At 37.0% G+C, this 25,417-nt stretch overlaps 3 protein-coding genes and 2 pseudogenes across 4 annotated transcripts; 1 reads left to right on the forward strand and 4 right to left on the reverse strand.

Annotated features, from left to right (window-relative positions):
• Positions 1-990: 990 nt before the first annotated feature.
• LOC125202346 lies at positions 991-3,477 on the reverse strand (annotated as a pseudogene).
• A 3,307-nt stretch (positions 3,478-6,784) lies between these two features.
• Positions 6,785-9,331, reverse strand: LOC125202345 (annotated as a pseudogene).
• Positions 9,332-11,932: 2,601 nt separating this feature from the next.
• LOC125186771 (heat shock cognate 70 kDa protein-like) lies at positions 11,933-13,982 on the reverse strand. The gene is made up of 2 exons (XM_048083220.1): positions 13,769-13,982; positions 11,933-13,626 (listed from the first exon to the last, which is right to left on the reverse strand). The coding sequence occupies exons 1-2, from the start codon at positions 13,980-13,982 to the stop codon at positions 11,933-11,935; spliced, it is 1,908 nt and encodes a 635-aa protein (XP_047939177.1).
• Positions 13,983-14,805: 823 nt separating this feature from the next.
• LOC125186781 (protein SAR DEFICIENT 4-like) lies at positions 14,806-16,424 on the reverse strand. The gene is made up of 3 exons (XM_048083227.1): positions 16,218-16,424; positions 14,931-15,032; positions 14,806-14,868 (listed from the first exon to the last, which is right to left on the reverse strand). Exons 1-3 carry the CDS (start codon positions 16,422-16,424, stop codon positions 14,806-14,808), a joined length of 372 nt encoding a protein of 123 aa, XP_047939184.1.
• A 3,729-nt stretch (positions 16,425-20,153) lies between these two features.
• On the forward strand, positions 20,154-25,120 carry LOC125202007 (soluble inorganic pyrophosphatase 4-like). Of its 2 annotated transcripts, XM_048100316.1 has the most exons (12): positions 20,154-20,262; positions 20,568-20,652; positions 21,765-21,802; positions 23,441-23,483; positions 23,691-23,796; positions 23,875-23,903; positions 23,982-24,047; positions 24,116-24,223; positions 24,298-24,363; positions 24,436-24,556; positions 24,640-24,721; positions 24,848-25,120. In XM_048100316.1, exons 2-12 carry the CDS (start codon positions 20,632-20,634, stop codon positions 24,888-24,890), a joined length of 723 nt encoding a protein of 240 aa, XP_047956273.1. In that variant the 5' UTR covers positions 20,154-20,262; positions 20,568-20,631; the 3' UTR covers positions 24,891-25,120. The 2 variants fall into 2 exon arrangements, with proteins under 2 accessions (XP_047956273.1, XP_047956274.1); XM_048100317.1 differs by lacking the exons at positions 20,154-20,262; positions 20,568-20,652; positions 21,765-21,802 and having other exon boundaries at positions 23,669-23,796.
• The last annotated feature ends 297 nt before the right edge of the window (positions 25,121-25,417 follow it).

The raw sequence follows: 25,417 nt of genomic DNA on the forward strand, positions 1-25,417 counted from the left end.
GTTAATTACAACAAGGGATATATTAATTAGAGTTAATTGTTTATTAATATTCCCTAATTTTTACCTAAAAATGAAATGTCTCAAGTAACTTGGGACAACCCAAAAAGGAATACGATTCAAGTAACATGAGACAAATGGAGTATATAAAAGTAGGACCCATAATCCACTAACTTTTTCAACCCACTTTCCATTATAATTCTTAAAAGTCGTGTCAGGTCAAAGTGGGACAAATTTTACTAAAAAACATAACTTACATTTTGTTAGTATGCTAAATAATCATTTATAATTTTTAATATTTTCTTAATTACCATATAAAAATATCAAAAAAATTTAAAATAAGAATATCAAAATGAAAAATATTAGTATCATATTATTTCAAATAGTATAGCTCGATGATCACCGAAAATGTAAAAATAGTACTATTGTCAATGAGTTGTAAGATGATTTTTTATTTCTTGACATGAAAAATATTGTTATATGATTACTTTTTTATGTGTAAAATATTATTATATTAAGAGTTCAATACATATTATAAGTATATTGCATGCATATTCTATGATAATAATTTCATTTTTAATTAATTGTAGTAATATAATTTCACTTTCCATGATTAATAGATGTCTATTTTGTGCAGTTAGATTTATTGAATTGGTGATTAATTGATGCGGCATATGGACCTTTGTGATGCGTACTATCGCATACATCAAACTACCCATGGCTAAAGAATATGGAACTTTCTGCATCTCTTCCTTCTCTTTGTCTGTGGAGGGACTTTGCTTCACCGTCTAAACCTTTGAAGTACTTTTTCAATGGACCTCTCCTGTGATAACCACAATTTCTTGGCAATTATGTCACGTGTCAATTGCATGTCAAGATTTAAACGTAAAAATCAAATCAAATTTTATTAATTTTGTGAATGTGTAAAACAATGACATAAAGAGAAAAAAAGAAAAAAGAAAAAAGAAAAAAAAAAAAGAGGACAGTGCACAGGACCATGCCCTTACACATTTGCTATTAACTAATCATCATGGCTTCGATGGGTTTGTAAATCCTCTTAAGCTCCTCCATCTTTTTTTTGAAAGCATCAACCCGTGCAAGTTTGTTTGACTCCAACCATTTCACAGTACACTTGAACGCCTTCTCTATCTCCTTCTTGTCATCTGCTTCAATCCCGGTTGCACTTCTGGTGGTGTTCCTCATGTCGTATGCGTAGTTCTCCAAAGCATTCCTTGCATCAGCCTTCTTCCTATACTCCTCGTCCTCCCTCTTGTACTTATCTGCATCTTTCACCATCTTCTCTATTTGTTTCTCTGAAAGCCTGCCCTTGTCCTTATAGTTGGTGATGTTGATGTTGTTCTTCACTCCAGTCTTTGTGTGCTCCGCTGACACATTCAGGATACCGTTCTCATCAATGTCGAAGCACACTATGAATTTAGCATCACCTCTGGGCGCTGCTGGTATGCCTTTGAGTATGAATTCACCTAGCAGATTGTTGGCTGTTGCCTTGCTTCTTTCGCCCTCATACACTGGAATACGTATACTGGTCTGATTGTCTTTCACCGTCACATGAATCATTTCCTTCCTGGTTGGAATTGGTGTATTCCTTGGAATAAATACTGCCATCACATCTCCATCAACTTCAGTACCAAGGGACAATGGAGTAACTTCGGAAAGAATGAGCTGTTGCACCTTCTCATCGCCTTCACCACTCAACTTGGCTGCCAGCACTGCAGCACCATGAGCCACAGCTTCGTCTGGATTAATGCTCTTGCACGCCTCCTTCCCATTGAAAATCTCCTTCAACATCTCCTGCACCTTCGGAATCCTACTCGACCCGCCCACCAGCACCACCTCATCCACGCTACTCTTCGCCATCTTTGCATCACTAACGCATTTCTCAACCAGTTCCATACACTTTTCGAACAAATCCATGTTGAGCTCATCAAATTTAGCACGAGTGATAGTCGAAAACAGATCAATCCCCTCAAATAAGGATTCAATCTCAACATTAGTTTGGGAAGAGTGGAGGAAAGCATCCTCTTGGCCCTTTCACAAGCACTCCTCAATCTCCTAATAGCTCTCGGGTTCATGCTAATGTCCTTGCCATTCTTCCTTTCAAACTCTTTCACAAAATGATTCACCATCCTACTGTCAAAGTCTTGCCCTCCAAGATGAGTATCTCCAGCTATAGCCTTCACTTCGATGATTCCCGCCTCAATCATGGCCACACACACATCGAATGTGCCACCACCAAGGTCAAAAATCAGCACATTCTTAGCCACATCAACCCCTTTATCCAGGCCGTATGCGATGGCTGCAGCAGTAGGCTCATTGATGATCCTCACAACGTTGAGGCCGGCAATGGTTCCGGCATCTTTGGTGGCACGACGCTGGGAGTCGTTAAAATATGCAGGCACGGTGACAACAGCATTCTTGACAGATGAACCAAGATAGGCCTCGGCGATATCTTTCATCTTAGATAGCACCATCGAAGAAATCTCCTCAGCTGAAAACTGTTTCTCCTTCCCTTTGTAGCTTACTACTATCATAGGATTGTTGTTAGTAGGGTGACGAATGACCTTAAATGGCCATAGTTTCATGTCATTTTCAACCGTTGGGTCATTGAATTTACGGCCAATCAGCCTCTTTGCATCTGAAGAGACAAATAATAAAAATTAAATATAGTTGAGAATTGAGATTGAGATGAGAAGAATGCAACAACTTCTAGGGCAGCAAAAATAAAAATAAAAATAAATATAAATATAAAGAAAGAAAACTTTAATAATAAATTCTACTACCTCCATCCCAGATAATTTTGGACACTTTGACCCAACACGGGTTTTAAGAAATCTAATGGAAAGTGGGTTGAAAAAGTTGGTGAAACGTGAGTCCTACTTTTAAAGTATTAGTTTTATAATAAAATGTGAGTAGAAATGAGTTAGTGGAATATGAAGTCCACTATCTAAAATGGTAAAAGTGAAGTGGGACAAATTATGTGGGACGGCCCGAAATAGAATACTGGGTCGAATTATCTGGGACGGAGACATTATTCAACTTTTTAGAAAATGTTACTCATTATTCTCCGATCTCTCTATCAAATAACAAAAATTATCAGTGTTTTTTTTTAAAAAAATTAATCGTAATTGTCGTTTACTTATAGTTAAAGAAAAGTAATTACATGGATCGATGTTGCGATAGTAAATGCTAGAAGAGAGAGAGCTAACCGTAAACGGTGTTAGTTGGAGCACTGGCGACTTGATTCTTGGCAGCGTCTCCGATTAGACGCTCGTTCTCGGTGAAAGCGACGCAAGAGGGCGTGATGCGGTTGCCTTGATCATTGGGTATGATCTCGACACGGTTGTGCTGCCATGCTGCCACGCACGAATAAGTCGTCCCCAAATCAATCCCGATCGCCCGTCCTTCCTCCTTTCCGGCCATTCACCCAAACGAGTTTAGTTGCGATATTTTGAACAAGGAACTTCTCCACTAGAATTCACGATACGTATGTAAAGTATAAACCTAGCTCATATTTATAGGCGAGAGATTCCTAGTCCTACATGGATTTATTTACTGTATTAATTAATTATCGGATAGAGAGATTTTGATATCTATCAACTAGGATTTATTTGGACCTTTCAAATTTAGTCCTTTTAGTTCTAATTAAGATTAGTTATTTTAAATTAAAAAATAGAAAGTTAAATTTGTTGAGGTAATTATATACTGAGTCCTCGATTTACTCTTCATTACACATAATGAGTCGTGAAATTAAATATTTGTAACTCCACAAATCCGAACAATAAAAAACACGCACATAGCCCCCTAAAATTTAAATTTTACGCATTGCATAATTATCATGGAATATCGCTAAACTTTGATCTTTATCATTTTAATACTCCTTTTCTCCCAGCTAAGTTGAGTGGTAGTATCTTTTTGAGATATCCCAACTAAGTTAAGTTATTTACTTTTTTGACAAAAAAATAAAATACTCAATCACTCTTACTTTTTTTTTCTATCTTATCATTTACTTTACTTTGTTTATATCTTTCATACTTTATTTCTCTCTCCTACTTTCCAACTTAATTTCTTAATCTCCATGTCCAAAAATTTTGATTCAATTTAATGGGACGGATGGAGTATAATTTATTTGGACTAAAATGCTGACTAAAGGATGAGGGCATTTTGATATATTTCTACGTTCCAAATAAATACCATGTACTCCCACCGTCCCGGATAATTCGGGTCACTTTGACCGGGCACGGGTTTTAAGAATTGTAATGAAAAGTGAGTTGAAAAAGTTAGTGGAATGTGGGTCCTACCTTTATATATTAGTTTTATAATAAAATGTGAGTAGAAATGAGTTAGTGGAATATGAGGGGTCCACTACCAAAAATTAGTAAAAATGAAATGGGACAAATTATGTGGACGGACCGAAATGGAAAACTAGGACGAATTATCTGGTACAGAGGGAGTATATATTAGGTAGTATATAAAAATATACTACTCCTAATATATTAACAAGTACTCAGTCCAAGATTGTATATTAATAGTACTAGTAATTAGGATACATTGTGCATATACTATGGTTTCTATGACTTTTATAAAATTCATACTCCAATATATTTTCAAAATTAATTGTAATAACAAAATCAATTTTGTAAATAATCATTGCGTAAGTGATTTAATAAAATATATTGGGGACTATAGATTTTGTTATACTCCATTCCAAAAAAGTTAGATTAGTTTTATCTATTAGGTCGTCTTCTAAAATTCGACCAAGTCTAAATATACATTTTTTTTAACAAATTACACACCACTAATAATTGGATCTCATAATCTACTAATACTATTTCCACTACTTTTTCATATTTTCTTGTACTTTTTCTCATCTCACTTTCACTTCACTAATTGCACATTAAAACTTGTATCATTTATAAGTTTGTCTATTTTTTAAAAAATGGATGGAGTATTTCATTAGTTATGTGAAAAATGAAGAACGAAAAACAAAGGAACGTATTGAAGATGACAGAAGAAACTGACATGGTCTATGGATGAAGAAAAGCTGTCGAGAAGATAAAAGGGAAAATTTCATTAATGCACTGTATTGTGAAATGGTTATTATAAAATACAATGAAAAACCTTCTATATAGGTAAAATCTATAAACAACAACTCCAACTAACTACGTACTATTTATTTTTAATTTTAACAAGCGAAGAAGTGTTTAATGCTACATTGTAGTCTACTGCTTCCTCCGTCCAAACCCTAAGAGCATTGTTAAGCCATCTGCATCCATGTCTTTTATACGTTTATTAATCGTCTCATCCCTTCACTATTCATGGGTCTCACTGTACTTTTCACCTTATCTCTCAAGTAAGAGACACCACCTGCATCCCTGCATCTCTTAACCATCTCATCCCTTAACTATTCATTTAATTTCATTTTTTATTTTTATTTCCAGCAAATTCAATTAATATTTCATTAAAATATTAAATTAATACTAATAATTCATAAAATTATTAAAAACCACAAAAATTACAACATCCAAAAATACGAAAAATAAATAATTGAAATCCTAGTATTTATAGAAGTGATTGGGGGCTTAAAAAATAGAAAATAAAATATCAAAATATTGGAAAAAACGGCTAGTATTTTTGGGGGAAAAAATATTTTTTTTAATTTTTGATTTTTTTCAGAATTGAGAAAAAACAAAAAAACATTTTTAACGGATATAAACGACGCCCACTCGCGGCCGGCGAGTGGGCGTCACGGACGAACGGGAGCTCGCCAGCTTGCTCTCCCGAACGAGCTACGGGACGAGATGGGAGGCTGCATCGCTGTCTTGATGCGGTCTCCTCTCGGAGCAACGAGACCGAGTCCGCATCGAGACGCGATGTGGATGCTCTTAACTCTGGACAGAATTCAGGTCACAAGTCAACTTCCCTTCATCATTCTCCTAATTTTCTAGGCCAGGCCACAACTCCCATAACCGTGCAGGCCCCATTCAGGCCTCAACTATTAAATTGCATTATTCAAAATTATAAGCTATTTTAATGGTAAAATAGAAAACGTTAAACAATTAAAGCACAAAAAATTCATTATTCAGTTGAAAATAAATAATTTCAAACCTAGAAATTTAAAATTAAAAAAAATACATTAAAAAAGCTAGCCCATTAAAATTGAACAAATAGTTAAATGTATAAAATTGAAATACCGCAACCCAGCCCATTAAATATATTAAACCTAAAATTGTTCTTTCCCTCCTTTCTCCCCACGCAGACCGCAGTCATGTTCTTCCTCACCTCTCTTTTTCATTTTCTTTCTTTACTTCCATTCCCGTCAAGCACTCCTCTCCTCAACTCGAAAATACAACAAATATGAAGGTTCAAATACAACAACTTGAATATGATTTTTTAAAAAATAAAAAAAATAACTGCAGCCCGTCCCGAGAGCGTGTAACACCAGGCCAGACTGCAACCAGGCCCGACCTCAGGCCGCTCACACGGCTCCGGGCGCGGGCCAGCCCCGTCCCTTCCCTCCTTCAATACGCAGGCCGCGGGCCGGGACCCAGGTGCGGTCCGACCCGCCTGCGTTATTCATGTTCTAAGTGGAACATTTCTATTTCGGCACATAAATATTTATTATTGCATAATAAAATTTATTAAAAAACACATTAAATGACAAACTAAAAATTATAAAAACATACAAATAAAAAATATAAATTACAATAATATAAATTGCCGAAATTGAAAATACATAATCTTGGGAAGGATTGAAAGTTTAGGAATGATTGAAATTTTGGGTTGAATAAATATTTTGAGAATCTGAGAATACGTTATTTTCATGGCATTACACTCTTAATCCAGTTCTTGATACTGGGACTGGGACTGTGGTACATCTTGGCTTCAATTGGTTTGTAAATACTCTTAAGCTCCTCCAACTTCTCTTTGAAAGCATCAACCTTTGCAAGTGTGTTTGACTCTAACCATTTCACTGTAGACTCGAAAGCCTTGTCTATCTTGTTCTTGTCGGCTGCTGCCATCCCGGCTGCACATCTGGTGTTGTTCCTCATGTCGTATGCGTAGTTCGTCAAAGCAGACCTTGCATTAGCCTTCTCCCTAAACTCCTCATCATCCCTCTTGTACTTTTCCGCATCTTTGACCATCTTTTCTATTTGTTTCTCAGAGAGCCTGCACTTGCCATTGTAGTTGGTGATGCTGATGTTGTTCTTCTCTCCCGTCCCCATGTGCTCCGCCGACATTTTCAGGATTCCATTCTCATCAATGTCGAAGCACACTTTGAATTTAGCAACACCTCTTGGCTCTGCTGGAATGCCATAGAGTTCGAATTCACCTAGCAGATTGTTGTCTTTTGCCTTGCTTCTTTCGCCCTCATACACCGGAAAACTTATACTGGTCTGATTGTCTTTCACCGTCCCATGAATCATTTCCTTCCTGGTTGGAATTGGTGCATTCCTTGGAATAAATACAGACATCACATCTCCATCAACTTCCATACCAAGGGAAAATGGAGTAACTTCGTAAAGAATGAGCTGTTGCACCTTCTCATCGCCTTCACCACTCAACTTGGCTGCCAGCATTGCCGCACCATATGCTACGGCTTCGTCTGGATTAATGGTCTTGCACGCTTCCTTCCCATTGAAAATCACCTTCAACATCTTCTGCACCTTCGGAATCCTGCTCGAACCGCCCACCAACACCACTTCATCCATGCTACTCTTCTCCATCTTTGCATCACTCAGGCATTTCTCTACCAGTTCCATACATTTGTCGAACAAATCCAAGTTGAGCTCATCAAATTTAGCACGAGTGATAGTCGAAAACAGATCAATCCCCTCAAACAAAGATTCAATCTCAACATTAGTTTGGGAAGAGTGGAGGAAAGCATCCTCTTGGCCCTTTCACAAGCATTCCTCAATCTCCTAATAGCTCTCGAATTCATACTAATATCCTTGCCATTCTTCCTTTCAAACTCTTTCACAAAATGATTCACCATCCTACAGTCAAAGTCTTGACCACCAAGATGAGTTTCACCGGCAATAGCCTTCACCTCAATGATACCCGCCTCAATCGTGGCCACAGACACGTCGAATGTGCCACCACCTAGATCAAATATCAGCACATTCTTAGCCACATTATTACCCCCTATGTCTAGACCGTATGCAATTGCTGCAGCAGTAGGCTCGTTGATGATCCTTACAACGTTGAGGCCGGCAATGGTTTCAGCCGCCATGGTGGCCTGACGCTGAGAGTCGTTGAAATAGGCAGGCACGGTGACGACGGCATTCTTCACAGACGATCCAAGATAGGCCTCGGCGACATCCTTCATCTTGGAGAGCACCATTGAAGATATCTCCTCAGCTGAAAAATGTTTCTCCTCTCCTTCATATGTTACTACGATCATAGGCTTGTTGTTGTCGGTGGGATGAGGAATGACCTTGAATGGCCATAGTTTCATGTCACTCTGAACCATTGGATCATTGAATTTACGGCCAATCAGCCTCTTTGCATCTGCCAATCAAAGTAAGAAATAGTAACTCGTAAGTTTAGGTGGCCAAACCCAACCGGACCGGCGGTTAACAGCCGGGCGGTTTTTGAACCGTGGCCATGTCTACTCGTAAGTATATATTGAGTAAAATAATTAGAGTATCGTTGTATTTTCTAACAAAAATAGATCAGGAAAAATAACTTGAACGAAGATAATAAGTGCATAGACGAGAAAAAACCAACCAAACACGGTGTTAGTTGGAGCACTGGCGACTTGATTCTTGGCAGCTTCTCCGACGAGACACTCAATGTCAGTGAAAGCGACGTAAGAGGGCGTGGTGCGATTTCCCTGATCGTTTGCTATGGTCTCGATTCGGTTGTGATGCCATGCTGCCACGCACGAGTACGTTGTGCCTAAATCGATCCCGATCGCCCGTCCTTTCCCCTCCACGGCCATTGATGCAAACGAGTTTAATTAGATGCTCTTTCAAATATGGTACAAGGAACTCAGAATTCACTAATATATTAGTAGAAGGTAAAAACCTATATACTCTTAGGGTTAGGGTTTAGGAATAAAGAAGATGGTAATGTGCTATGATACGGCCGAGGGGTGCTTAACGACAATTATATATACTCAGTGACTTTGATCCACACTGAAGAATTAAAGGGGTTAATAACTGCTATATTTAGCTTTTATATAAAGAATCGGTAAATATATCTTTAAGAATATATAATATCTTTTCAAATATTATTTCATTTAGGGAAGGAGTATTTATAACGAAAAATAAATAAGTACTACTATTATTTTTCCTTACCTCTATATTTATTTTTTCACTTAAAGATGTTCTTAAAGGATAATTTATTGATTTTACATATTCTACTGTCCGCACCATCAGCCTTTCATTGAAACAAACAATGACGTCTAATAATTTGTTTAATATTGATTTGAATAAGGGTTAAATTTGGGCCTAGTATAGCGATTTTACGATTTTGGTGTTGAATAATACATTTTGAATTATTGCATCCTACACATTTAAATTCGGGTCGTAATAGTCCATTTTAGATGGTGCTATTTAAAAGCAACGTTAACGGTCAACAGTTGTTTAAGATATTTTGACTTTATTGGAGTTTAGATAAGAATATTTAGTTTTTCTCATATTTTTTAACAGATAAATTCTCTCTCTTAATATAGCAGGGCCTTCTTTTTTCTTTTTTTTTAAAATTCAGATTCCAACAGGCAATAGTTAATCATCAATGTGTTTTCAAAAAATTTCCTTAAATGCTTGAACATCTAAAATCAGAGAGGCGAGAACTACTAATGAAAAAACAAAATAGACTTATCTTACAAATGACCTCACGACGTTCAGTTCACACTCACCGCCTCCTCGTTGCACTCCCTCATCAACGACTTAAATGAGCCTTGATTAAGTGAGGAGCCATGGATCCGGTGCCAACCATGACTCGATAGATACAACGAGGCGATGGCATCCATGGAGGCGAGGGGCAAGCTGGTGAGGGAGTTGAAGATGACGAATATTGCGTGGACTCCGGGCAAGTTATGGACGGAGTTGTTGGAGTTGTGAGTGACGAGCTTGGTGCCGATGTAAGGGAGGAAAGGCGAGGTGGACCAGGAGGGTGTGAGGAGGAAGGAAGAATGGGGGGTGATTTGGTGGGCGTGGCAGAGGGGACACTCGATGGCAGGCGAGAGCGGTGGGAGAGTGGATTTAAGGTGCACAGCCTTTGCTTCTTCCATAATAGATCAATGAGAGGAGAGACGATAGTGTTGAGAGAGAGTAAAAATTAATTTATCCTTAAAAAATAAGAAAATAATTAAATATTTTAATCTAAGCCTATAATCCAGTCAAAATTCCTAATCCAGTCATTGACATTAATTTTAAATGACGCCGTCCAAAATGGACTCATTCCTGCCCGAATTTAAATGGCCCATTTTTCCTTCTCCACACATCCACTTCAAAATTTTAACTATTTTTTCTCCTCCTCTCTTATTTTACCAATTATGCATTAAAGTTCATGACAACCTTAAATGATCTATTTCTGTGGGACGAAGAGAGTAACAAATCATTTCAAAAATTCATTAAGACTTTGTTGATTAATTATTAATTTATAAGTAATACTATAAATTATTATTAAATATTATATGATTCATAATTTAAATATTTATATTATAATTTATGGTTTAATAAATTATTAATTATAATTATGATACTAACAATTATAATTATTATTTGGGGTTGTCCAACTAAAATTAGTCTAATTACAAATATGGAAAGTTTTAAACTAATATTAACCGTCATCCTAGATGTGGACCCTGGAATCCACTAACACTACTTCCACCACATTTTTTCTTCATCTCTCATATTGTACCAATTACACATTAGAACTCGTGTTATTTGAAACTTTATCTATTTCTTAGACTAAGGTAGCATAATACTAATACTAGTATAGTTTTTACTATTATAATTATAATTGTTGTTATAGTTATTTATTATATTGAAATTAAATATAATTCATAATTTTTAAATTTTTTATAAAAAATTAATTAAATAAAATATCTAAATATGTCAGTCTAAAACTAGAGAAAAAATATCTAAGAAAAGCTAGGATTCAGAATCCTACAAAGTTGTATATTACTTTCCTTGTTTTCAAGATTTTGATTACTTTCCAAGTATTAAAAATCAAAACAATCACAGGATTTTAAAAATTAAGGAATCAGATTACTCCTGCACAGAATCTTGTCAACCAAATATGGCATAGTACTTTTGCAACCAATTATAAAAAAACATCTGAAATCCCCACCTTTTAGTAGAACAAAACAAATTTGATAAGTGTGGGTGTGTTGGCCAAATGATAGAGTGATTAATACCTGAACAGAACAAATTTGATAAGTGTGGGTGTGTTAATTTAATGGGACGGGGGGAGTATGAGTGAAGTGAGTTACTAAAAAAAAATTGAGATCTACTACCTCCGTCCCTGAAAGTTTGGCACAGTTTATCATTTCGATCCGTCGCTGAAAGTTTGACACACTTTACTTTTTAACATTTTTAGTAGTGGATCTCATATTCCACTAACTCATTCATACTCACATTTTATTATAAAACTAATACTTTAAAAGTAGGAACCACATCCCATCAACTTTTTTAACTCACTTTCCATTATATTTCTTAAAATTCGTGTCGAGTCAAAGTGTATCAATATTTGGGGGACTGGGTAGTATTATAAAAGCAATAATAAGCAAATGTGATAAGTATTAATCCTACTACCAGTAGCATGCAATGGACTTAAACTAAAATGTAGTGTAACATAACAACCCGAAGGCTTCGCAAACCTTAAACTATACTAATTGACTAATTAAAGGAAACAGACCAACACTTGTCTTAATAAAAGGAAGTTAAAGAGACAATGCACACGATCATGGCATTACACTCTTAATCCACTTCTTGATACTACTTGAACTGGGACTATGCTGCATCTTGGCAACGATGGGATCGTAGATCAGCTTAAGCTCCTCCAACTTCTCTTTCAAAGTATCAACCTTTGCAAGTTTGTTTGACTCCAACCATTTCACCGTAGATTCAAAAGCATTGTCTATCTTCTTCTTGTCGGCTGCTGCCATCCCAGCTGCACATCTGGTGTTGTTTCTCATGTCGTAGGCGTAGTTCTCCAAAGCATACCTTGCACCAGCCATCTCCCTAAACTCCTCATCCTCCCTCTTGTGCTTCTCTGCATCTTTCACCATTTTTTCTATTTCTTTCTCAGACAGCCTGCCCTTGTCCTTGTAGTTGGTGAGGCTGATCTCCTTCTTCACTCCCGTCCCCATGTGCTCCACCGACACTTTCAGGATTCCATTCTCATCAATGTCGAAACACACTTTGAATTTATCAACACCTCTTGGCGCTGCTGGAATGCCATAGAGTTCGAGCTTACCTAGCAGATTGTTGTCTGTCCCCTTGCTTCTTTCGCCCTCATACACCGGAAAACCTATACTGATCTGATTGTCTTTCGCCGTGTGAATATTATCATGATACTTTCTCGTTGGGATAGTTGTATTCCTCGGAACAATTACGCACATCCGATCTCCATCAAGTCCAACGCCAAGGGATAATGGAGAAACATCCAAAAGAACGAGCTTTTGTACCGTGTCGTTGCCTTCACCACTCAACTTGGCAGCCAGCACTGCAGCACCATGAGCCACAGCTTCATCTGGATTAATGGTCTTGCACGCCTCCTTCCCACTGAAAATCTCCTTCAACATCTCCTGCACCTTCAGAATCCTGCTCGACCCGCCCACCAGCACCACTTCATCCACGCTACTCTTCTCCATCTTTGCATCACTAACGCATTTCTCAACCAGTTCCATACACTTGTTGAACAAATCCAAGTTGAGCTCATCAAATTTAGCACGAGTGATAGTCGAAAACAGATCAATCCCCTCAAACAAAGATTCAATCTCAACATTAGTTTGGGAAGTGGAGGAAAGCATCCTCTTGGCCCTTTCACAAGCACTCCTCAATCTCCTAATAGCTCTCGGGTTCATGCTAATGTCCTTGCCATTCTTCCTTTCAAACTCTTTCACAAAATGGTTCACCATCCTACTGTCAAAGTCTTGACCTCCAAGATGAGTATCACCGGCAATAGCCTTCACCTCAATGATACCCGCCTCAATCGTGGCCACAGACACATCGAACGTGCCACCACCTAGATCAAATATCAGCACATTCTTAGCCACATTATTACCCCCTATGTCTAGACCGTATGCAATTGCTGCAGCAGTAGGCTCGTTGATGATCCTTACAACGTTGAGGCCGGCAATGGTTCCAGCCGCCATGGTGGCCTGACGCTGAGAGTCGTTGAAATAGGCAGGCACGGTGACGACAGCATTCTTCACAGACGATCCAAGATAGGCCTCGGCGACATCCTTCATCTTGGAGAGCACCATTGAAGATATCTCCTCAGCTGAAAAATGTTTCTCCTCTCCTTCATATGTTACTACGATCATAGGCTTGTTGTTGTCGGTGGGATGAGGAATGACCTTGAATGGCCATAGTTTCATGTCACTCTGAACCATTGGATCATTGAATTTACGGCCAATCAGCCTCTTTGCATCTGCGAATCAAAGTAAGAAATAGTCGTCAATCAGTATTAATTGAGTAAAATAATTAGAGTATCGTTGTATTTTCTAACAAAAATAGACCAGGAAAAATAACTTGAACGAAGATAATAAGTGCATAGACGAGAAAAAACAAACCAAACACTGTGTTAGTTGGAGCACTGGCGACTTGATTCTTGGCAGCTTCACCGACGAGACACTCGTTGTCAGTGAAAGCGACGTAAGAGGGCGTGGTGCGATTGCCCTGATCGTTTGCTATGATCTCGATGCGGTTGTGATGCCATGCTGCCACGCACGAGTACGTCGTGCCTAGATCAATCCCGATCGCCCGTCCTTCCCCCTCCATGGCCATTGATGCAAACGAGTTTAATTAGATGCTCTTTCAAATATGAACAAGGAACTCAGAATTCACGAATATATAAGAAGGTAAAAACCTAGATACTCTTACGGTTAGGGTTTAGGAATAAAGAAGATGGTAATGTGCTATGATACGGCCGAGGGGTGCTCAACTACAATTATATATACTCAGTAACTTTGATCTAATGGAACTAGGGAAGGAAAGTAAATTAAGAAAATGTATTTAAGGTAAATATACTTTTTTTTAAACGAAATAAGGTAAATTAGAGGGGTTAATAACTGCTATATTTACCTTTTATATCAAGAAAGGGGTAAATATATCTTGAAGAATATACATATTATAATATGTTTTCAAATATTCGTTGCTTTGAAGAAGGAGTTTTTATAACGAAAAAATAAATATAATACAGTTTTTTTTACCTTTTTATTTATTTTCTCTCTTGAAGATGCTTTTAAAGGATAATTTATTGATTTTACATTAATCTATTGTCCGCACCTTCAGTCTTCATTGAAACAAACAATGACGTCTAATAATTTGTTCAATATTGATTTGAGTAAGGGCCAAATGTGATTCTAAACATAAGACAATTATATAATTTTGGTCCTAGATATTAAGTTCGGAATTATTGCTTCATATACGTTTAAACTTGGGCCGGAATCAGTCCATTTTGGACGGCACCGCTTAAAAGTAACGATCAACGGTTATTTTTGCTATTTTGACTTGATTAGGGTTTAAATTAGAATATACTTGATTTTTTTAAAAATTCTCTCTTAATATGGCATCGCTTTCCTTTTTCTTTTTATTCAACTCCAAATAGTTAATCATCAATGTTTCTTCCAAATTTTTTCCTTCCAAATTTTTTCCTTAAATGCTTGAACATCTAAAATCATAAAGGTGAGAACTACAAATGAAAAAATAAAATAAATTTATCTTACGAACGACCTCACGACGTCGAGACAGACTTAAATGAGCCTTGATTAAGTGAGGAGCTGTGGATCCGGCACCGACCATGACAAGAATCTCGGCGTCCTCTCTCGATAGATACTACGAGGCGAGGGCGGAGTCGTAGATGGTGAGGTAGAGAATGAGAGCGGTGGCGCCCATGGGGGCGAGGGGCTGGCCGCTGACAGTGGCGTATCCAGGAATTTTTGGTTTTGGGGGACGAATCGTACAACATAAAATAATATATAAACAATATTAAAAAATAAAAAAAAGAATTAAAAATAGCAATAATTTTTAGGTGCGGATTGTCCTACAAAAATATTACATAAAATAATGAAATAATTACGTATAATATAAAAATCAAAGAAATTAAACAAAATTATAGCATAATTTGAAAAACAAGAATATTTTTTTAGTACAAGTCGTGCTACAGATAATATTACATAAAATTATAAAAATAATAGCGTCTAAAGTAATAAAATCAAAGCAATTATAAAAAATAAATAATAGAATATAATATCAAAATTTAAAATAATGAAAACATGCTACTCCACTAAACAACCTAATAACTGAAAAATATAAGTGCATAAACAGAAAATAGATGAGCAAATAATTATTACTGGATATCTACCTAACTTAAAAAGGACTCTAAACATACTTAAAACATATTAAAAAGAAGGGTAGATAATTGAAAAGATTCTTTCGTCTAAACACAATTAAAAATATACAGAGAGAAAGGTGCGATAAAAAAAAATTCGGTTTAAATGCACCCCAATGGGGCATCGAATACGAGCAGGAAAAGACAACCTCAGAGCATTTTACCACTGGACCACCAATGTTGCATTAATATAATCAGTGAAAATAGTACTTAGAGGAACGAGATTTGGGGTATAGTGGTACCCCTTGTTCCAACGTGCGTCTGCCAGTGGCCGCTGAGGGAGTTGATGAGGACGAAACACTACAAAAAAAATGCAATATAGTGACGGAAAATAGTGACGGAATTCCATAGCTCAACAAATGTGACAAAATTAGTGACTGAAACATGTCTGTCAGTAATTAGTGACAGAGTACTCCGTCAGTAATGCGAAACAGACGCTTATGATTCCTGTCACAATAACTTTAGTGACGGAAATTCTGTCACTAAAACTTTTCACTGACAAGTTTATTATTGACGGATCTGCCAAAACTTGATCTGTCACTAATCTATTATGTGAAGAAATTTCGCTGTTTATTGACGGAAATATCCATCACTAATTGGCATTTTTTTGTAGTGAAAATTGTGTGGACTGCGGGCAAGTTTTGGGTGGAGTTTTTAGGGTTGTGAGTGACGAGCTTGGTGCCGATGTAAGGGAGGAGACACGAGGTGGACCAGGAGGGCATGAGGATGAAGGAAGAATTGGGGGTGATTTGGTGGGCGTGGCGGAGGGGGGACTCGATGGCGGCCGAGAACGGCGAGAGGGTGGATTTAAGGTGCACTGCCTTTGTTTTTTCCATTAGAGAAGGAGAGATGATAGTGTTGAGAGGGAGAGAGTAAAAAATAATTTGTCATTAAAAATTAAGAAAAGAATTAAATATTTTAATTTAAGCCTATAATCTAGTCGTTGACTGTCAATTTTAAACGGCGCCGTCCAAATGGACTGGTTCTGCCCCTATTTAAATATGCAGGATGCAATAATCCAAAATGTAATGTTTAGGACCAAAGCTATAAAATCGGCATATGTTTAGGAACACTTTTGGCCCTTATTCTATTGATTTTACTGATTAAGAATATATAATTGTATAAGAGAGAAAGTAGATAAAGTAGTAGAGTGAAAGAAAAACAAGTGAGAGAAAAGAGGGAAAAAAGTGGATAAAGTATAAGAGAGTTTTTATTTTTAAAATGAAACTATTTTTCGTAAATACCCAAGGTCAAGTAGGACTAATTCTCATAAATAAAGAGAGTATAAATTTAATTTTAGATTTTTGGACCCCGAATGACCTTGATGAATACTCCCTTCGTCCCAAAGAAGATGACCCATTTCTTGGGCGGCACGGGAATTTATGAAACTTTATTTTGTGTGTGAAATGGAAAGAGTAAAGTAAGAGAGAAGGAATAAAGTAGAGAGAAAGGTGTTTCCAATTTTAGTAATGAGTCATCTTGGTTGGAACAAACTAAAAAGGAAAGTGGGTCATCTTTAATGGGACAGAGAGAGTACAAGTGTTCTTTTTATCGTAGACCTGTTTAGTGGCCATTGCTCCGTTTAGTTTATTTCTCTCCAATGGGTGTTCGCCATTTAAAGACACATTTACATTTTTTTTCACTTTTAGTAAGAGCATCTTCAAGAGGGTAAGGTATAAAAAAAGATATATAATCTATTTACCTTCCCAAAAAAGAAAATATACCCTTTCAAAAAGTAACAAATTCTAAAGGGAAAAGTAAATTATTTTCTAAACTAAAAAAAAATAGTACAAGATGCATTCCAAAATATAAAGATGTAATGTCTTCTCAAACACATTTTCTCTAGGAGAATGATTTTTCATGAAAAGAAGGGAAATATGATAGTTATAAAAGCATCTCCGAGGGGAGAGGTAATAGAAGAGGTAAAGTCTTATAACCACCATATTTCTCTTCTTTTCATGAAAAGAGGAAATGTATTTGAGAATGTATTATACCTTTTTCTTTTTCATTTTAAATAGATAGCTTTACCTCTCCATCCATGAAGAGGTAAAATTCTATAACTACCATATTTACATTCTTTTCATGAAAAATCGTTCTCCAAGGGGGAAGGTATTTGAGAAAGTATTATTCCGTTAATGTTATGAAGTGTATATTGTGCTCTTTTCTTATTTTAAAAAATAATTTACCTTTCTATATACCTGTTGACTTGGAATTTGTAACTTTTTAGAAGGGTATATTTCATTTTCAGAAGGTAAATAGATGATATACTATTTCTATATACCTTACCTCCTTGGAGATGCTCTAAGGTACTCCCTCTGTCTCACAATAAGTGTCACATTTTGTCATTTCGGTCTGTCCCACAATTAGAGTCACATTTCACTTTTACCATAAATGTTAAGTAGGTCTCACATTCCACCTACTCACTTTACTCACATTCCATTATAAAACCAATATAAAAAAATAGACCTATATTCCACTAACTTTTCCAACCCATTATTCTTTATATTTCTTAAAACTCGTGCTCACACAAAATGTGACCCCTATTGTAGGACGGAGGGAGTACCTCTTTAAAATGGAAAAATGTATAATACCTTCTAATATCTTTCCCCTTGGAGTATGATTTTTCATGAAAAGAAGGTAAATATGGTAGTTATAAGACTTTACCTCTCTATTTACCTTTTTCTCTTAGAGATGCTCTAAGTGGGCCACATACTCTCCTGACTCATTATACTCACATTCTACTTTCTCTGTCCCCCATTTTTTTCCACTTTTGCCATTTTCACATATCCCCCATTTATTGTCCACATTCCCTTTTTACCATAATTGATAAGTAGGTCTCACATTCCACTAACTCATTGCACTCACATTTTATTATATAAATATATAAAAGTGGGACTCTCATTCCACTAACTTTTTCAAGCCATTTTTCTTTATATTTCTTAGAACTCGTGCCCACTTTGCGTTGCTTATGTTGGACCTGCCACATTCCTTTTGTCCTATATTTGTTCCCTTGCCTTCCAAGCATCTTGGTGTCCTATTTTTCCCCAGGATGTCGGGAGCTCTTTAACACCTTAAAGCCAAGGTCCATGTTAGGCCAGTGAGACTTGTCGTCAGAAAATGGGCTAATTACCCTTGCATATGCTAGCCTAAATAGTTTCAATGGAAAGTAAGGATGTAGGCAATTATCCATTTAAGAATTTCTAGGTGAAGTTATCACTACTAATGCATGTGGGGATGGTTTCCTTGAGACTTGCCACTCCTTGCATGAGGAAGCGTGTTGCTCAAGATCCACCATATATCTAATTATCTTGTGTCTATTTGTGATCCTAATCACATCTGCCTCACCCATACAACCTACTTGGACTTTCTAGTGGCCCAATTGTCTATCTACTAAGAACATTGAGATGGTGAACAACAATTGGAAGCATAGTGTGGCCTTCCAATCCTTTCACCTACATCTATCCTCTTTGCATAGTGTTCCATGAACTTCGATCTCATACTGTCATGTCACACCTCAACCCTTTCTGACGTATAAACTTATAATAAATAAATTCAAAATTTAAAAGAAATAATTCACACGTCAAGTAAATAAAACACACATATTATATCATTTCAAAAACCAATATTTATCAAGTACATATTTCGAAACATTCTAAATCTAGTGGGACCCTCTCACCACTCTATATATACTATACATTTATTTAGATGCAAAAATGATGAGGAGGAGAAGGTTGACAAAACGCGCCAGCCGCCAACCCTTATAATAACTGTAACTCACATCAATCCACGCATCATTGATATCTTATTCCTGAAAATCTCCATGTGATATGTTCTTCATTTCTTCTTATATTCTTCTTATTCTTTTTTTTCTTTTATTATCTCCTCTTCCCCCTCTGTGACTCACCTCCTCACCTATTTATCGAATACCATAGTCGGTTCCACCGACTTCCTAATTTAAATAATTTAGTAACATATCCTATGAGCTTAGTCACTTGCATGTTAATCAATATTCAGCCACATGTTTGCATTTTAGCTATTGCCCAAAACAACACACTCATCATATACAAAAATATTAAACTATTAACTCAAGTGTATTAGATAATCTAATATGCTCCCATGCAAACACACGTAACAATTCTATTTTCCATGTACTATTTACTTCATAAAATAAAACTTAAAAGTAGTTAAAACAACATATACATATCAACTTTCTTTAATTACGTACCTACAATTTATTCCCATGCAAAAACCTAAATACAAGTATCCACATAAAAATAATTTCATGTACACACATACATAAATAAACATACACACACTTAAAATTAATTATTTAGAATTTTAATAAACCTACACACATTTCTATATATATTATATGCAATTAGCATTATAAATATGAAATGATCAATAAAACTATATCAATATGCAAAAATTATGTAAGTTTCGGGTTAGGGATGTCACATGTCAACTAGCACGACTATTGGAATATTCTTAATATCCTTCACCCAATTGTTTCATATTTCTACAATATTGTGTGGGTCTTTGCCATTAAGGCTTCACCCGTTCGGATGTATCCCTAATACGCCCCCAGAACCCTCCTCTCGCCTGCTGGTGGACACAATCGGGTCATTGGAGATGTAGACCCAAGACATGGCTAGAGCCGTCGACTCATGTGGGGTGTAGTTCTTCATCCTCTTCTCTCTCTTTCGCACGGATGCAGGCGCAGACGCAGTCTCCTTCCCCTCTCCCACTGCCTTTCCCTTTCCTTTCGGCGTGGGAGTGGAATTCTCATTGGGAGAAGATGGTTGCATGTCCGTCAGCTCGTGCTCGTCCGTGCTGAAGGTCGAATCAGTTTTCGGAAAAGTTGTGGAACTGTCTGAATCAGAGGGAGTACTAAGCATTGTTGGTCAATAGACTTCATCACCATAATTCGGGTCATACCTTCGTCTGTAGCTCCACTAGTAATTTTGTGATGCTTGCAGGGTTAAGGGTCTACCAGTACCGACATCGCATTGCCATGGTATTGCCAGGGTATGGGTGACCGCCATGGTACGAAGGGAAGCCAGGGTAAGGGGGATCGCCGGGATATTGGTTTTTTTTGCTAGAATTTAGGGAACTTCCATCGGTATTCGTTATTTAGAGCTAGAGAGAGAAATAGTTTAGATGAATGAGAGAATGGTGAAAGGTGTGAAGCAAAAATCCGGTTCGGATCACCTAATTCTTTTCCTACACCATCTTCTGCTCCACTATTCACAAACATAAAATATGATGGTGGGCCCATTACTTATGTTTGTGAGGAGTGGAGCATCTCAGGAGATGGTGTAGAAAAAGAATTAGGTGATCCGGACTGGCAAAAAATGGGATACGAGGGTGTATATATAGGAGTGAAATTAATTTTTAAAAAAATAAAAAATACAAATTGGGGCGAGATCCGCGGCTGCAGTGGATGCGGTCGACCGCCGATCTAAGCACGGTTCGAAAATCGCCACGGAAGTGAGTTGGGTGCTGGGGGAGGCCACCAATCAGCGCTTTGATAGGAGCCCACTGTGTGGATGCTCTTATAGTAATAAAATTAAATTAATCGAACTCTTCCAAGCCAACAGACACATAGGATAGGAGAATCAATAAATCAAACTAGTGATTGCTTGAATTGAATTTCGCCTGAGATTGGACGCCGTCAACTCCAGTCGCCGGAAAGTATGGATTATGAGACGGTCAAGAAGTTCATCGAGAAAACCGGCGGACCGTACGAATTCACTGTGGATTCGATGCCGGAGAGATTCATAGAGCCAATGGTGATGTAGGGCATGAAAATCGATCACGTCGAACGCGGCCGCATCGTTTGGGCTTTCTAAAAATAGAAAATGGACTAATTTTGTAGAAAATGGCAATTTTTGGGGGACAGAGGGTGTAGTAGTTATGATAGTTTTCTGCTTACATGGTAAATGACTGAATGTGTCAAATAGAAGATTCGGTAATGGAGCTGTTTGAAGTATTTGCATTAGTGTGTGTTATTTTCTGCATCATGTTGCCTCATACTAATTGAGCTTTGCTTTTCTCATTCTTCATGCAATCCTATCTTCAATGCTCAAGTTACTACATAGCATGTTTTCTCTTTATAGATATTAGTTGCTTTGCAAATAATATCCATTAATTTAGAACCTGCTATTTCTTTTCAGGATGAAGTTGAGATCGAAAGCAAGGCACTCCACACAAAGTATCTGGTTCTCCCTAGTAAAATTTGAAAATTTTATTGATGCTACTTAGCTCTTTAATAATTTGTTTCAAACATACAAAACAAGTGTCAACTATTTGAATGCCCGCATTGTATATATTATCAAGAAATCAAGATTTGTGCAAGGCCATATTTTGACATTGATCATGCTTAGATTTTGTACTTGAGTATATTTTGGCAGCAATAGTAGAAACTAGTAAGGTGGTCGAACTTTTGAATTCGACGTTCTGTTGTGGGAGGAAAAGGCACTGTCAATATAATCTCATATGCATCTGAGTATATATTGGCAGTGGCAACTATGAGGAGTAGGGAGCAAGATGAGCTTATTTTCTCAATTAGAATGTTAAAATTTCACACTAGAATAAAGCTAGGTAACTACAAAAAGGAAAGGAAGTCAGAGTTGGCTTTGTTAGGTTCCTCCTTTCTTGTCTGTAACCCCTAACCTAAGTGCTTCCCCCAAGTTTATAGTACTCCTCATGGTTTCTTTTTCTCGTCATGGCCGCAAATTCTCTATAATTTATCTGCCTGTCCTGCAACGAATTCATAAGATTGCTAATCAACGTGACAAACGAGAGTCTACTAAAAAGAGAGGATCGCCTTTAGAGAAGGCAAAGCACACTCAAGAGACGAGAATGATCCGACTTAGAGAGAGGGTGAAATATCCGAATGAATGAGTGGATGAGTGAAATATCCAAATTCTGTGATATCGTCTGACTTACCCCTCTCAATCCATTTCGTTGGAGTTGGAAATGCAGATTTCAAAGTAATGGAGGTATGTCTCAATCCTCAGCCTTAAAAGTAATGGGATTTATTAAAGTGTCACGTTTTTGAATTTCCAACTTTATTGCTTAAGATTCTTGATGCTGACAATGGGCGTGAGTTAGAGAACATTAATAGAAGGTTAGCAACGGTGATATTGTCCGATTCATTCCAAGTGCATGGTGACTAGATGTAACATGAAAATGTAATAGATAAAAGGGAGTAATTTTTGTTTGGTTTTGTGCAGCGGGGTAGCCGCCTCAGTTCCTGAGTTTGTAGAGATGTTAAGTAAGCCTTTAAATGTTTCTTAGTTCTATAACTGTATTTTCATGTATAAGGTTAAAGATTGATATGATCTCAAGTTGCATGAGAAAGGATAGAAGGATTCGTGTACATTATTCTGATAGTAGATGCTTCACACTTTCTCTTTACACCCTTTATTCTAGATAATGTTTTTTCTTCTCATAAAGCTGTGAGGTATCCATCTATTCACCCAATTTTGTCAAACAATAAGAAAGGAATTGAAAGTAAATGATATTCTGTTAGTTTGAATCAGGAAATAGATGACAAAAATAAAACGATTAAAAACCTCAAATCAGGAATATTCTGGTCCTAACTTTCATATGATTAGATTCTGGAGTATTTACTAAAAGCTCCTTTTCTCGAGATAATATTTTCCGAACATATTGGTCGTGCGATGCAAAGGGAACTAACATCTACGGCTCATATTCGACCATGCCTGATTTAACTAAAGAAAAAATAAAATAAAAAGGCGTCGCGTCACTCTCAGCTTTTCTTTCGTTCCCTTTCCTCATGTCCATGTACTTAACTTATGCTTCTGAATCTCTCATTCATGACCAGTTGGGAAGCTTGCCACACCTCAAACTCAAGCGCCTCTCTATCTGTAAGTTACACCTCATGTGATGAAAATTTATGCTTTTTTTCTTGGGTTTGAAGTAAACTAGTAATTCTTGAAATGCAAAATATGCACTTGTTCATGGTTTTGAACAAGTTGGCTGCATGCTTAGTAGAATTATGTGGTGTTTAAGCATCATTTTTAAGAGAAAAATAAGACAACGTTGATGATAGCCAGGTGAGTTTTGTTCTGTAGAAAATGGCTGAAGAAGGTGGTCGTCGCGTTGCTCTGAATGAGAGGATTCTTTCTTCTATGTCAAGGAGATCGGTTGCTGCTCATCCTTGGCATGACTTGGAAATTGGTTAGACCGTGTTTCTTCTTCTATGCCTATGCTTTTTAGTTTGGACCATCGTCGTTCACGTGGTTTATGTATATATAGGGCCGGGAGCACCTGCAGTATTCAATTGTGTGAGTTCTTTTTCAGATTGCACCAAAAACTGAACCATCTTTCTAGTTACACTTATTATCCAATCAATAACTTGCCAGGTGATTGAAATTGGAAAAGGCAGCAAAGTAAAATATGAGCTTGACAAAACCAGTGGCCTTATCAAAGTGAGAAACTCCTTCCTTTTCCTTATTTATATGCTCAAAGTTATGAAACAGCTCATGATTTTTTACAGGTGGATAGAGTTCTTTACTCCTCTGTTGTATACCCACACAACTATGGTTTTCTCCCACGAACCCTCTGCGAAGACAACGACCCCATCGACGTTTTGGTGCTGATGCAGGTTCCTTTCTTTACTTCTCAGATTGCTAGTACTATATTGAAAATACTTGTAATACATGTTTCATTCCTGCACAGGAACCTGTTCTTCCGGGTACTTACCTCCGTGCTCGTGCCATTGGCTTGATGCCCATGATAGATCAGGTAACCGTCTGTCTCCCTAGCTAGTCCACTTGCTTCACCTAACTCATCTTTCAAGAACCATCCATCCCACAGGGCGAGAGGGACGACAAAATCATTGCAGTATGCGCTGACGACCCTGAGTTCCGCCACTATCAGGACATAAACGAGATCCCTCCTCACCGTCTAGCTGAAATTCGCCGCTTCTTTGAGGACTGTATCCTTTCCCAAAACCACTAGTTAACTGCCTGTGTATACTAGTTTCCATTTGTGTCCTTCACTTCACTTTCGTTTAAACAGATAAGAAGAATGAGAACAAGTCAGTTGCAGTGAAAGAGTTCCTCCCTGCTGAAACAGCTATTGATGCTATCAAATACTCAATGTGAGTGTTCAATCATTTCCATACCAAATTCTTTTTTATTATATGAAAAACGGATCTTTCAAGATAAATGAGTTATCTACCCTAGCAAACGACCCCTTAATACACTTTTTGTGTTGTGGCTTGTAGGGATCTTTACGCCTCATACATTGTCGAGAACTTGAGGCAGTGATTGCTGAATCAATTGAAAGCAGCGATAACTTAAGCTGATGGCCTTTAAATAAACTCATCACACAACACTTTTCTAATTTTTTTATCGTATAATGTTGTTATCGTGTTCTGTATAAGTCCGTCATGACAGGAACTTTTGCTTGAACAATTTGTATTCGACCCTTTTGTAATATTATGTTTTAACTGATAAATTAACGAGATGAAGTCCCTCAGCTAGACTGAGTTTCTCTAGGGATTGTGCTGCACCTGCACTCCACTTTTGTTTCGATTTCTCAGCAAACTCAAGTTTATTCATGTCAAAATCATAACACTGTCACTTTTATGGTATGTAACAAAGCAAATAGTATTAAAAATAATAATAAGTACTTATAATTATGGTATAAGTGCGTTGATACTGATTTTTTACATTATAAATAAAGAAGCAAGTTCATATGTTACTCCATATTGCAACTAGTATAAAACAAGAACAAGAATGGAAAAGACTAGGAATAATTTTTCCAAAATACTAACGAAGAGTGATTTAATATT

The sequence above is a fragment of the Salvia hispanica genome, chromosome 1, assembly GCF_023119035.1.
Source record: "Salvia hispanica cultivar TCC Black 2014 chromosome 1, UniMelb_Shisp_WGS_1.0, whole genome shotgun sequence".
NCBI classification, from domain to species: Eukaryota; Viridiplantae; Streptophyta; class Magnoliopsida; order Lamiales; family Lamiaceae; genus Salvia; species Salvia hispanica.

Bases quoted from the DNA above. Each gene is read 5' to 3' on its own strand.
- LOC125186771 (XM_048083220.1), bottom strand. From the start codon at position 13,982: ATGGCCATGGAGGGGGAAGGACGGGCGATCGGGATTGATCTAGGCACG. The intron at 13,627-13,768 runs GTTTGTTTTTTC...TTTGATTCGCAG, and splicing joins TCCAACTAACACAGTGTTTG to ATGCAAAGAGGCTGATTGGC.
- LOC125186781 (XM_048083227.1), bottom strand. From the start codon at position 16,424: ATGGAAAAAACAAAGGCAGTGCACCTTAAATCCACCCTCTCGCCGTTC. The intron at 15,033-16,217 runs GTCCACACAATT...CTCGCCTCGTAG, and splicing joins CCACCCAAAACTTGCCCGCA to TATCTATCGAGAGAGGACGC. The intron at 14,869-14,930 runs GTCGTTCGTAAG...TTATGATTTTAG, and splicing joins GTCTGTCTCGACGTCGTGAG to ATGTTCAAGCATTTAAGGAA.
- LOC125202007 (XM_048100316.1), top strand. From the start codon at position 20,632: ATGGTACGAAGGGAAGCCAGG. The intron at 24,048-24,115 runs GTGAGAAACTCC...GATTTTTTACAG, and splicing joins AAACCAGTGGCCTTATCAAA to GTGGATAGAGTTCTTTACTC. The intron at 24,224-24,297 runs GTTCCTTTCTTT...ATTCCTGCACAG, and splicing joins ACGTTTTGGTGCTGATGCAG to GAACCTGTTCTTCCGGGTAC.